Raw genomic sequence first — 13086 nt, 5'->3', positions numbered from 1 at the left:
GCTGGCAGTAGCCCCTCAGTCGCGGCCCGCTCATTTGCTCAACGAAAATGAATTATTGACGCGTTCGCAATCGCCTTGGCGATAACAACCGAGAGTCGCCGCCTGCGTCCCCCGCTGTTCGCTCGCGGTGACGACCACGTCAGCCCTGGGCCGCCGCACGGCTAAAGAATGCCCCCCCCTCCCCCACCATGGGATTTGGTGATTGTAAAGCAGAAATTTTCGTTTTGTCCACAAGGGTGGTCTCGGCGTTGGCATGAGTTGAACTTTCGACTGTAAAATCCCACTGATGAGAGTCTCCACGTGGGAAGAAACCCGGAGACACCCCACCACCACCTGTCACCAGGGACAGCACCGCCGAGACACGCGTCACGGCCCCGCGCCTACAACCCCGGGCGAGCCTGGCGCATGCCACCGTCCGAGCTGTGTCGAGGCTGAAACCTTGCTTCGCTTCCGACATCCGACGAGATAGGGCGGCTCCCCGGATGATTTTGCGATAGGCGTCAGCGTCATAAGAATGTGGAATTTCCACCAAGGGCTCGGCACCTCCCAACGGACAGAGGTGATCGCTGCTCGGGGCTCGTTTGAGCATCGGAGCCTCTTGGACGTATTCCCAATGTGCGGTTCGGAAAAAAATCCTTCGCAAATGAACTTTGATCCTGCATCTCATGAACGGGTTGTTAATTATGATTCACGAAGCGTGGTGGCGGCAGGGCCGACATAGAGGGAGGTCGGGAGGGAGATGGAATGCACGGAGGGAAATAGGAAGAGAGGAGGTTGAGGGATAGTGGAATGGAGGGAGGGATGAAGGAAGAGGAATGGACGGAGAGATATGGAGGGAGGAGGGATGGCGAGAGGGAGGAGAGAGCGAGGTGGGAGGGTAGAGGGCACTGGCTGATAAGGCAATGGGCGCATATAGCGTGGTGCACTGGCAGGAGTGATCGTGACTCAAACAGCAACACCCAGGACCACCCCTGAAACCCAGCGGCTCCCAGCACCCCGAGGGAGGGGTCCCAGTCCCCGCGGGGTCTCAGTGCCCCTGGAGGTGATCGCCGTGGCAGACCTGCTGGCCACGTCTTTTCGAGCGCAATCAATCTCGGAGACGACTTCTGTCATCGACTGAAGCATGGGCAACTTTAGAGTGGATGACTTCGTGGCCGGGTGGATTGGAGGTGAGTTGTGAGTGGGCGAGGGGAGGGGGTTCGTGGGGGAGGGCAACGAGAGGTGGGGGGTGGGTGTTACCTGCTTGTGCACGGCGTGTGGTTAAATGTTTGCAGCTTGATCAAAAGTCCTCGTGTCACGAGGCATCGTCCGATTCCAAATCCAATTGCGTTTAGTGATGAAAATGGGGGCTTTGCGAGATAAAGTGGCTGCTGTTGATGTAATGGGCGCCACGGTGGCGAGATGCTAACAACCTCGCCTGGTAGACAAGAGGGTGTTGATTCGATCCCGACCCTGACGCCTGCTGTATATTTGGAGTTTGCGTGTTCTAGACGCAGTCGTTTGGATTTTTCTCCGGGTTTAGAAACATGCGTTTCGAGCATTTGTCTGCTATAAATGTCTACTTGATAAGCCACTTCGTTGAGCTATCATTTGTGGCCAGGTCGCTTCGGAAATAGAGCTACATAGCTCAGTGAGCCTTAAGTGGTGAAATAAAATGAAAAGAATTGTACAAAAAAAAGTTTTATCTATTTATCCGCAACAACCTCGCTGAGTCTCAAGACACTTTTTCACAAGCGTCTTGCGGTTTTGGGACGTTTGGCCAATTTATATATAAATATACAAGCTGCCCGCACGTCCATTGGACGTGACCGTCCGATCCTATCGAGTGTGCAGGCGGTCCAACTGCACCGGCACCCACAAGACAGAGGGGGGAGGGGGGGTCAAGTGCAAGGCTATGAAGAGGTGAAATTGGACAGGGAGGTGTCCATTTAATTCCATGTACCAGGGCCCATGCCAACCACGGCACTGTGTCACTGAATTCATGCGAGAGATTTCGTCAGATGTATGTAGAACTTCTTTCGCACCGTACGTAGCCAGCCGTGCTAATTGGAAGTGCCGGAGGACAGCATGATAGTGGGACGTAAGAAAACAAAGACACATACCTCGCGCATTCACATAGCAGACTGTTGGGGAGAGAATTGTTAGCGAGCACCCACGAAAGCCGCCGACACGGCACACAGGGATGTGGCGATGTTTACACATCGCACTACGTACTCATTTGAGGCTCTGTAGACCTAGGGGAGGCCCAGAACCGGTTTAAGTAATCGTCACTGGTTTTGGCCGTGAGCGGTAATCGAACTCGGGTCGCCGATTTTGTCGCACAGTGCGATGACCGCTCCACTACCGCGCACACACAAATCACTGACACAAGTCACTGGCACAAGTCACTACTCAAGCAGCAGCAGCAGCGGCGATGTTCAGAGATGGGCATCGCGATGCGTCTCACACCTGCGTGTCCCCGGGTGTGTGTCTGTGTGTTCTCGGGTGTGTGTGTCTGTGTGTGTGTGTCTGTGTATGTCTGTGTGTGTGTGTGTCTGTGTATGTCTGTGTGTTCTCGTGTGTGTGTGTCTGTGTTATCGGGTGTCTGTGTGTGTGTCTGTGTGTTCTCGGGTGTGTGTGTGTCTGTGTGTTCTCGGGTGTGTGTGTCTGTGTGTTCTCGTGTGTGTGTGTCTGTGTTATCGGGTGTCTGTGTGTCTGTGTGTTCTCGGGTGTGTCTGTGTGTGTGTGTGTCTGTGTATGTCTGTGTGTTCTCGTGTGTGTGTGTCTGTGTGTTCTCGTGTGTGTGTGTCTGTGTGTGTGTGTGTCTGTGTATGTCTGTGTGTTCTCGTGTGTGTGTGTGTCTGTGTTATCGGGTGTATGTGTCTGTGTGTGTCTGTGTGTGTGTGTCTGTGTGTTCTCGTGTGTGTGTGTCTGTGTGTTCTCGGGTGTGTGTGTCTGTGTGTTCTCGGGTGTGTGTGTGTCTGTGTGTTCTCGTGTGTGTGTCTGTGTGTTCTCGTGTGTGTCTGTGTGTGTGTGTGTCTGTGTGTCTGTGTGTTCTCGGGTGTGTGTGTCTGTGTGTTCTCGTGTGTGTGTCTGTGTTATCGGGTGTGTGTGTGTGTCTGTGTGTTCTCGGGTGTGTGTGTCTGTGTGTTCTCGTGTGTGTGTCTGTGTTATCGGGTGTGTGTGTGTGTCTGTGTGTTCTCGGGTGTGTGTGTCTGTGTGTTCTCGGGTGTGTGTGTGTATCCCTGTGTGTCTGTATCCCTGGGTGTATGTCTGTGTGTCTGTATCCCTGTGTCTGTGGGTGTGTCTGTGTGTGTGTCTGTGTGTGTGTCTGTGTGTGTGTGTCTGTGTGTGTGTCTGCGTGCGCCACCAGGAGCCTCCAGCGTCGTGGTGGGGCATCCCATGGACACAGTGAAGGTGCGCGCACCACCCGGAACTTGTTGTGCCGTGCCACACATGCGAGCACGACGTTTGCATGCCGACCCTTGTAACCCCATTGTTAAATCCCTACCATTGTAACCCCATTGTTAAATCCCTACCATTGTAACCCCATTGTTAGGTTCCTACCCTTGTAACCCCATTGTTAAATCCCTACCATTGTAACCCCATTGTTAAATCCCTACCATTGTAACCCCATTGTTAAATCCCTATCCTTGTAACCCCATTGTTAAATCCCTACCATTGTAACCCCATTGTTAAATCCCTACCATTGTAACCCCATTGTTAAATCCCTACCATTGTAACCCCATTGTTAAATCCCGACCCTTGTGACCCCATTGTTAAAGCCCTACCATTGTAACCCCATTGTTAAATCCCTACCATTGTAACCCCATTGTTAAATCCCTACCATTGTAACCCCATTGTTAAATCCCTACCATTGTAACCCCATTGTTAGGTTCCTACCCTTGTAACCCCATTGTTAAATCCCTACCATTGTAACCCCATTGTTAAATCCCTACCATTGTAACCCCATTGTTAAATCCCTATCCTTGTAACCCCATTGTTAAATCCCTACCATTGTAACCCCATTGTTAAATCCCTACCATTGTAACCCCATTGTTAAATCCCTACCATTGTAACCCCATTGTTAAATCCCGACCCTTGTGACCCCATTGTTAAAGCCCTACCATTGTAACCCCATTGTTAAATCCCTACCCTTGTAACCCCATTGTTAAATCCCTACCCTTGTAACCCCATTGTTAAATTCCGACCCTTGCATTCCCTACACCATTGGGACAGCACGAATGCAGCACGGCCCCCTGCATCGCTGTTCTTGCAGCACCGCACATGCAGCACCACTCTTGCAGCACGACTGTCATCGCCCCTACCCTTGCACCTCAACCCTTGCGTCTCACTGCGTCCACCCTCAACCCCTTAGCGCCGCCCTTGCATCACTTGCAGCACGACCGTCATCCCCCTACCGTTGCATCTCAACTCTCCGCTTGCATCGCGAACACTGTACAGCACGAGGCCTTGCAGCAGCACCCTTGTTCCCCCCCCCCCCACGCTTGCAGCGCCACATACGCACATTAATAATAAACGAGTAATTATAATATAATTAACATTTATAGAGCGGCCTTTGAAACAATCGTTTCTCAGTGCGGTGCACAACGCGTTCAGCAAGTTCACACCGCACCATGTGCGCGCGACTTTTGAACCCCCCCCCCCCCCCACTGACAAATATGAATGCCGAGTAATGAAACACAAAGCCCCCCCCGCCCCCCCGTGTGAATGATTAACGTGGCAGGTGACGAGCGTCCCCCCCCACCACCACCGCCACCACCGCCACCACCGCCACCACCACCACCACCGCCGATGTAAAATCCCAAATGCGGCCGCTCGGGGCGAGCGCCAGGAACGCGGCCTCGATCGTACCCGTGTCCTGTAGTCACCTGGTCTCCTTGGACACGCGTCACGCGCGCACGTGTCCGTGCGACTGCGCGTGGGGTAGTGGGGAGCGGTGGCGCAGCGGCAATAGCGCCATGCGATACGAACCCGGCCCACCTGAGTTCGATTCCCGCTCACGATCAATAACAGTGGCGAACATGTGAACCGGTCCTGGGCCCCTTCCCAAGATGGACACAGCCTGACATGAGTAGCTTCGTGCGTCATAACAGATGCTTGTGAATACGCCCCCCCCCCATCGCCCCCCCCAAAAAAAATGTGTGAGAGGCTACATGGGGGATCTTTGTCTTTGTCTGTGGACAGACTCGACTGCAGGCCGCCTCTGGGTACCGAAACATGTTCCACTGCATAACCTCGATCTACAGGAAGGAATCGGTGCGTCTCCACTCACCTTATCCACACACACACACAGATGTATACACATCGTCATCAGGCATGATCAATCCACTGCTGGATGGAGGCATCCCCAAGGCTCTCACGATCCTGCGATACAACGATCCATTCGTCGCCTGCACGCCAGCTGATGTCGTCGCTGCCATCTCCTCGACCTGCATCCATCACCCCTTGTTAGCCACAGCGCTTCCTGTTCAAAGCCACTTCGGTTTTTTATAGTTTGGACGATGTCATCGTTGACCTGCGTGTGGTCTTCTCATGCACGCGTTCCTCTCTCTCTCTGTCTCTCAGTGGCATGCCCAAGCGTGCGTCTCTCCGCGCTTCTCCGCGGCCCTTTTCAGTTTTTCCTTCCATGTTTTTCGTCAATCACCGACGTGCACCGATTTCACGCAAACTTAGCTCGGCCACAATGTCACGGTTCGTTCTCACGATCAAGTCCAACTCTTCACTGGCAACCCCGCACCCGGCTCAAGTTCACCTCTCCATTTCGTCTTCTTGATTTCTGTCTGCCTTCTTACAGCTACACAATTGTCCATACACACCCACAAACACAACATCAAACACATGACGCACGTAGAAACACGCACAGTCGTACACAATTGCAATGCGCGTTTCGACCTGTAACGCACCGCCACATCGTATTCGCCGACTCGCGTCGAGAGAGAGACACACACAATGACTCAGAGGCGCGAGGAAGAACCACGTACGGGCGGGAAGGCAGCAGCAGCCACGCCGTAAACCGGCGCCAGCAATTCCCGAAGCTCTGCGGTCCTCTGTATATGAAGGTGTTTCCTGTAAATGAATGATTCATTGTGGCCGCTACATCGCGATCCTGGGCAGCACAGCTGGAGGGAGAGGGGGGGGGGGCGGCGGAAGAGCTGGGGGCAATCGTCATCACAACCTTGGACTGCAAATCGGTCTGGATTTCTGCCAGATTGTGTTTTTCATTTAATAATTCATTAACTATCACATTTAAAAGAAACCGCTTCGTGGAAGAACGCGGGACCATGCAGCGGACTTTGTGCTAAAAACGTGTGAACGGAGTGATGAGCAAACTCCATGAGACTCATGACAGTACCTTTAAACGACTCTTGGCCAATTCTAACATATTTCTGTAAAGTGTGAGCGCCTGGTGAGACACACGCTCACGTGGTGCGTGCGGTCTGAAACGGAGCCACAGAACTCTGCGCGACGAGATTGCTTCGCCGGTAGAAAACAAAAAAAATTAACGAATTTGACCGTGAGGGGGTCTATCGGCGCTCCCATCACGCCCTGCGTGTCCGCGTGACATCGCCGCGTCTACGGGCGCTTTGAAGGCACGTGGCCGTGCCTTGCACACGAGGCCATTTATGTGCTCAAAAGAAGGGCCATTGCCCGAAGCGTCGTGTCTATTATATACTTGTTTCTTTTAAGACCACACACAGTGTTATTGACGAACGCGTGGACTTGTATTGATTTATTTAGCCTTGTTTTAGACCACGAAACCAAATAGTTCAACGACATTTAGTTTTACCAGGTCAGGCTCACTGAGCTATGTAGCTCTTTTTCAGAAGCGATCTGACCACATGATAGCTCAACAAAGTGGCTTATGACGTGGAAATGTATCACAGCCAAATACTCTAGACGCGTGATGTTCACTTTAAATGTGGAGGGGAAACCCGGAGGACTCGGATAAAAATCCACGCGACCACGGGGAGAAAGACACGCAAACTCCAAATATAGAGCAGGCGGATCGAACCACGACCTCCTGCCTACCAGGCGAGGTAGTTAACATCTGACCCTATAGTGTGAAGGGAGGGGGCTGAGGATATTCCGAGAATCTCTCATAGACATGCATCTATGCACGAGAAAGCACTGATCATGAGCGATCAGCGCAACAGCGACCCACACCAACATCCCCCTCGGAGCAGCGCGAATCACGCTCAAAACAACAACAACAACAACAATAATAATACATCATGAAACACCCGCACGTGGGACACCATCGGTTCGCTCCTCGTGAGCCAGCACGAGCGACGTGGATTGAATTAAAGTCTTAAAGCAGTATTTAGTGCCCCCTGCGCCTCCCCAATCAAGACCCCCCTCCCCCCACCAGCCCCCCGCCAAGGTTACTAAGGTCACATTACAGAGAGACGCCACGTGTCCACGCCTCTCGTCGATGCGGTGTGAGTGAGCCATTTGTTTCGCGTTGTGTGTCAGTGTGTGTTGTCGACGCAACCTGTCACCGACGTTCCCCGCTCAGAGCCGAAATTTCTCCTGCACAGTAGCCATGCCGCAGCCTGCGCGCGCCAAAGAAAAACACGCGCCCCTTTAAAGCGAGACCACGACCCGAGTCACGATCCGGCCCTTCTCCTGTCGCCACACACCTAGGCCGTGCCCCAAGGGCCGTTCCTACACGAGTGGGAATAATCCGTGTTTGTGAAGCAAGGGTGGCTAACAACGCAGCTCCAGACTATAGGGGGGGGGGGGGTAGCAGAGGAGTGACGTTATTAAGAAGAGATGGGGGAGGGGGGTGAAGAATAGGAGTCTGCAGGGTACAGGGGGCGACAGAGACGCCAGCGTGGTGACCGTGATGATGAAGAGGCTCCTCGTGGTCACTCAGACGCGCAGGAGGAGAGGAAGGCCTTGAGTCTGGACGTCAATGAGACACGGGGGAGTCGGGAAGTGCCCTACCTCATTACACACCAAGTCAGACCTTATTGGTCACCCCGTGCCCTTATAAATCTCGACGTTCATCCTACAAAGTCCCATCACAACGGAAAAACACAAATAGACCCAAAAAATGTGCGCGTATTGAAACGGCTGTACGCCATATGGACCTGGAAACTCCATTTCCCCGTACAAGCATACGGGTAAACTTTATGCGTTGACAGGTATTGTGTACGGACCAACAAGAAACGGGTGCCAACCCATACTTCACCGTCCCTCTGCATAATGATCATCCCTTGTGTGCTCTCGCCACCTGCTGGTTGAACGCAGATGGTACATTGAGCGATGACACCCCAACCACGATCTAGTTCAGAATAATAATAATGCACTACTTGGATGAAGGCTTCCCCAACGCCGCGTTGGGGAAACCATACTTCAGCGCGCTGCGCAGTGCCGGTTGGTGGAGGGAACTCAGCTCAAAGACAGCTCCGGCTGACACGAGGCCCTCCACCCACGCTCCCCTCGACTTCACCCTTGGAATGGCCGTACACTGAACAACAGAGGAACACACGAATTAGAGGACCTACGTAGGTTAACGGATACTCACATCTGTCAAACTGTTAGGAAAACGTTTAAGTGTGGGCTTGGGAAAAACGCGCCACGGCATTCGGGAAGGGATAATGACGGTGTTCGTCAACAAACATTTGCGGAGTGGCAGCCAAGGAATGGAGTAGATGATGGAACGACGACATCAGCTCGTGGTGCAGTACCTGCTGGGTGGATTATTACATCGGCTCGGTGGGTAGGCCTTCATCCAGAAGTGGATTGACCCAGTGCCGCATTAAGCTAGTACGGGGCCTGTAGCATATATTATAAAGGGGCCCTAAATTTTGAAAAACACAAATATTAAAACACAATTCTTTTACTTGCTAAGTAAAGTAATTGGATTTTTTAATTTGCTATACAACCAGATAAAACGAAAAATCGCTCACCTTAAACACCCAGTCGTTCATAAAAGTTGAAGGCGGCATAGTACTATAGTCATAGAGCAAGTGCAGAATCACTGATGATTCACCCCTCCCATCCTGATCGTGCGCGCGTGCGGCACGTGACAGGCGCTGTCCTTCTTCAAGGGCATGTCCTTCCCTCTGGCGAGCATCGCCGCCTACAACTCGCTCGTGTTCGGGGTGTTCAGCACATCGCGGCGAGTGCTGGAGTCGCTGAGACCCCCCGTGGGCCCCGGCGTCCCGGGGTCTCACCAGCACGCCGCCGCCGCCGCCGCCGACGCCGCCGCCGCGCCGTCGCGCACCCCCGTGTCCGAGCTGTTGCTGGCGAGCGCACTCACGGGCGCCGTGTCCGTCACCGTGGGGGCGCCCGTGGACCTGGTCAAGATTCGACTGCAGATGCAGACCCAGAATCTGGGGATCGGTGAGTGGCGAGTCTTGGGCACGGGGGGCGGGGGGGGGTAGTGCGTTCAGCGACACGTTCATTGACCTGGGCGGTGATGGCTACGCGCGTGGCCTGTAATCCAGAAAATTGGGGGCAGCGAGGGTTTGGAGGATCACCGCACACATTTTGTGAAACTCCCCTTCCCGTGGATGGGGGTACGAGGAGGTACCGTAGCCCTGCTCGCAAGGAGAAGGCGGCACGGCAAGCATGTGGATTCCACCTGTTTCCCATCTGGATAGGATATAGTGTTCCCCCCTCGCACGCGTGGGTGTTGTCCCGGTGCTCTGGTTTCTGAATCAACTTCTCACCGTGTGTGGACCTTAATTCAAGGTCCGGATTTTACCAAATTATCCGCAAATTACTCATTTGGGCTTGCACACACAGCAGCAAACACCCCCACGACTGGCAGCAGACTAATGCCAGATTGCAGGCCAGCCGCTGAGTCACCCGGTGCCACACAGAGGAAGCTGCCGCCTGGGGTGCCCCTTTATAAAGCGCTCCGAGACGCCCCGGCATAAAGTGGCACTCATTTACAAACGAATCATGATTCTGTTTTATTATTACGTATTATTGAGAGCAAAATGTGGATATCATCATCAGCTCCAACGGTGTTGTTCTTACACTCCACGCCTCTCCCTCGTGCCCCTCGTGCTCTCCACGTTGCTCCCCCAGGCCTGCAGCCGTGCTCGCTGTACCGGGGCCCCATCCACTGCGTGTGGCTCACGGTGTCTCGCGGGGGGCTGCGGGGGCTCTACAGAGGCGCCGGCGCGATGCTGCTGAGGGATGTCCCTGGCTACTGCACGTACTTCGTGCCCTACGTGCTGCTGTGCCAGTCCTTCACCCCCAGCGGGCAGCCCGAGCCCTCCATGGGCGCGGTTTGGATGGCAGGAGGACTGGCAGGTAAACAACAAGAGAATTAATTTCACGTTTGTTTTCTTTTCTTTTTTACCAGGTGAGGCCCGCTGAGCTCTATAGCTCTTTTTTCAGAAGCGACGTGGCTATCACAAATGATAGCTCAACGAAGCGGCCTATCATAGAACCCACGACCTTCCGTATACCAGGCGAGATAGTTAACTTCTCGCCACCGTGGCGCCCTAGATAAGGCAGATATTCAGAAGATGATTGCGAAGTGGAGCTCTGTTTCAAGGGTGACTTGGCTAGCGGACAGCAGTGGAAGTGAAGTGTTTTACACAGACCTGCCCCCTCCACGTACACAACTCAATTCTTATTATTATTTACACATCCCCTTCAACCACACGGCCTGGGTTGCCATGCTTTGTGCAGTGGATGCGGTTCAGGGTTGTGGCCCCAGTAGCTTCGTGGAAGAACGAAGTCGGCGAATTTTCTGCTCCGAGTCTTTCACGAGGAGGTGTTTGTGACTTATTGCGAACCACGTGCGGATTTTAAACAACATCATCATCTTCTTGGTTCTTTCGGTCAAGTCACGTAGAAGGGAAATAATACAGCGGCTGCTTGCGTTGTGGCCGAAACGTCGTGAGAATTTTATTTTATTATGTCTTATTTGTATTATTTCCCTTCTACGTGACTTTACCGAAAGAACCAAGAAGATGAATCCCTGCAGTCACAAAAGCTTTAAATCGAAACATCATCATCATCATCGTCAGGGTTGTATAATCACCGTGTGAATAGATCGTTGTGTTGTGGTACAGATCGCTGTTTAATTAACGCCACGCTGTGTGTGTGTGTGGGGGGGGGGGGTCAGGATCCTTGTCCTGGGGTCTCGCGACCCCCTTCGACGTGGTGAAGAGTCGCCTGCAGGCGGACGGGGTTGTGGAGACCAAGTACTCGGGGGCCTGGCACTGCGCCCTGCACAGCTACCGCGCAGAGGGGCCCGGGGTCAGTGCTCGCAGCCACACGAAGACGAAGGGGCCGGCCATAAATGACGTCACGCGCCTAGGGAGGGGGGGGGGGGTCAGACATTTGTGACGATGTGTGACGAGGGGTGGGGGGGGGTTGAGAAATGTGACGTCACATCAAAATGCGCAACTTTAATTAAATATAGACAACACGTTCTACTTAATTGAATACACTTTTTTATAAATGTTTTCTCCTACAACATCAGAGTGCAGCGCCACATTAAATACGCACTACAATGACATAGTTTAAAGCGATTTGAAGCATGTTTTACATATTTTTTTTGGGGGGGGGCAGAGCTTTGTGACGTCATATTTGAGGGGGGGTCTGACTTTTTGTGACGCCGTGTGACGAGGGGGGGGTGTCAAAAATCGTCCAAAATCGCGTGACGTCATTTATGGACGGCCCCAAAGACCCCCGTGTAGCCATGCACAGATTGTTGGGGTAAGGGCTGTAAACGAGCCCCTTTGTGAAGGCCGGCCGCGTTTGTCTCCCCACTGCCAATATGTTCACACCCACACACAGTCCTCCACACACACGTGAACACACGTGCACAGCCGTACACACGTGCACACACGTGCACACCCGTACAGGCGAACCCACATACACACAGCCTGCCACACTCGTGCACACTCATACACACCAACACCCACACGCATTGTGTACGCACAGACACACGTGCTCACATTCATACACACAACCTTGGACACTCAGATATACACACGCACTGGTTACACACATCCATACACTCATCATTACACTCCCATATGCATACATACCGACACACTCCCACACACTACCAACACACACATACACACCAGGAAGCATATTCTTAGGTTTTTTCGGTAAAGTCACGTAGGTAAAACATTACAATTAATGAAAGTAAAATAAAAGAAAAATCACGACTTTATTTTATTTTACTTTCATTAATTTTAATGTTTTACCTACGTGACTTTACCGAAAAAACCTAAGAATATGAATCCTTGCAGTCACGAAAGCTTCAAATCTAGAATTAACACCAGGAAGCAACACCCGTGCAGAGCGATTACGCTGAATGTGGATTCCACCTCCCACCTCTCCCATTCCACCTCCCCCCCCCCCTTTGCTCCCCCCCCTCCCCTTTGCTCCCCCCCCCCCCCCTTTGCTCCCCCCCCTCCCCTTTGCTCCCCCCCCCCCCCTTTGCTCCCCCTCCCCACCCCCAGGTGTTTTTCCGCGGTCTCACCGTGAACTTGGTCCGCGGGTTTCCAATGAGCGCCGCCGCCTTCCTCGCCTACGAGCTCAGCCTGCGCGCCATCCGCGGCATGGGCCAGGGGGCGGGGCTGTGACCCTCTCGGCGGGGCCGGGGGGGAGGGGGGTGCGGGTAGCTGGGTGGATTGGATGGGATTGTATGGTATTGGATGGGATTGTATGGGATTGGTGGAAGGTTGGTGGAAGGTTGGACGGCAGAGCCGCCCGGAGGGAGGGAGGGAGGCCGGGTGGGCGAAGCTGACAACGTTGCCCCGACCTGGGCTCACATGAAAGGAGGGGAAGGCCCCCCACAACGGAGCTGTTGTTTGTATGTCTCCAACGAATCACGAGGGAGGCCCCCGCGGGACATCCTCACCCGGGCCTCGAGGGAGCCGCGGGCCGGGCTCTGGTGGTCAGAGCGTGGATGGTGGCTCTCACCTGTGTGTGTGTGTCACCTGTGTGTGTGTCCTGTGTGTGTGTATCCTGTGTGTGTGTGTATCCTGTGTGTGTGTCCCCTGTGTGTGTGTGTGTCCTGTGTGTGTGTCCCCTGTGTGTGTGTCCTGTGTGTGTGTGTCCTGTGTGTGTGTGTCCCCTGTGTGTGTACCTTGT

The 13086-nt window shown here is 53.4% G+C and overlaps 1 protein-coding gene across 1 annotated transcript; it reads left to right on the top strand.

The window, feature by feature from the left end:
- The first annotated feature begins 898 nt into the window (after nucleotides 1–898).
- On the top strand, nucleotides 899–12575 carry SLC25A48 (solute carrier family 25 member 48). Its single transcript, XM_078601206.1, has 7 exons — nucleotides 899–1169; nucleotides 3353–3396; nucleotides 5188–5259; nucleotides 9042–9354; nucleotides 10048–10275; nucleotides 11099–11232; nucleotides 12453–12575. The coding sequence occupies exons 1-7, from the start codon at nucleotides 1124–1126 to the stop codon at nucleotides 12573–12575; spliced, it is 960 nt and encodes a 319-aa protein (XP_078457332.1). The 5' UTR covers nucleotides 899–1123.
- The last annotated feature ends 511 nt before the right edge of the window (nucleotides 12576–13086 follow it).

The sequence above is a fragment of the Lampetra planeri genome, chromosome 15 (assembly GCF_965212315.1).
Source record: "Lampetra planeri chromosome 15, kcLamPlan1.2.h2, whole genome shotgun sequence".
Classification (NCBI taxonomy): Eukaryota; Metazoa; Chordata; class Hyperoartia; order Petromyzontiformes; family Petromyzontidae; genus Lampetra; species Lampetra planeri.
Note: the sequence above shows the minus strand (reverse complement) of the source record. Positions and strands in the feature narration are given on the sequence as shown.

Excerpts from the sequence above, each read along its gene's own strand:
- SLC25A48 (XM_078601206.1), top strand. The coding sequence starts at position 1,124 with ATGGGCAACTTTAGAGTGGATGACTTCGTGGCCGGGTGGATTGGAG. Across the intron at positions 5,260-9,041 it reads CGATCTACAGGAAGGAATCG|GCGCTGTCCTTCTTCAAGGG; the intron begins GTGCGTCTCCAC and ends GGCACGTGACAG. Across the intron at positions 9,355-10,047 it reads GACCCAGAATCTGGGGATCG|GCCTGCAGCCGTGCTCGCTG; the intron begins GTGAGTGGCGAG and ends TTGCTCCCCCAG.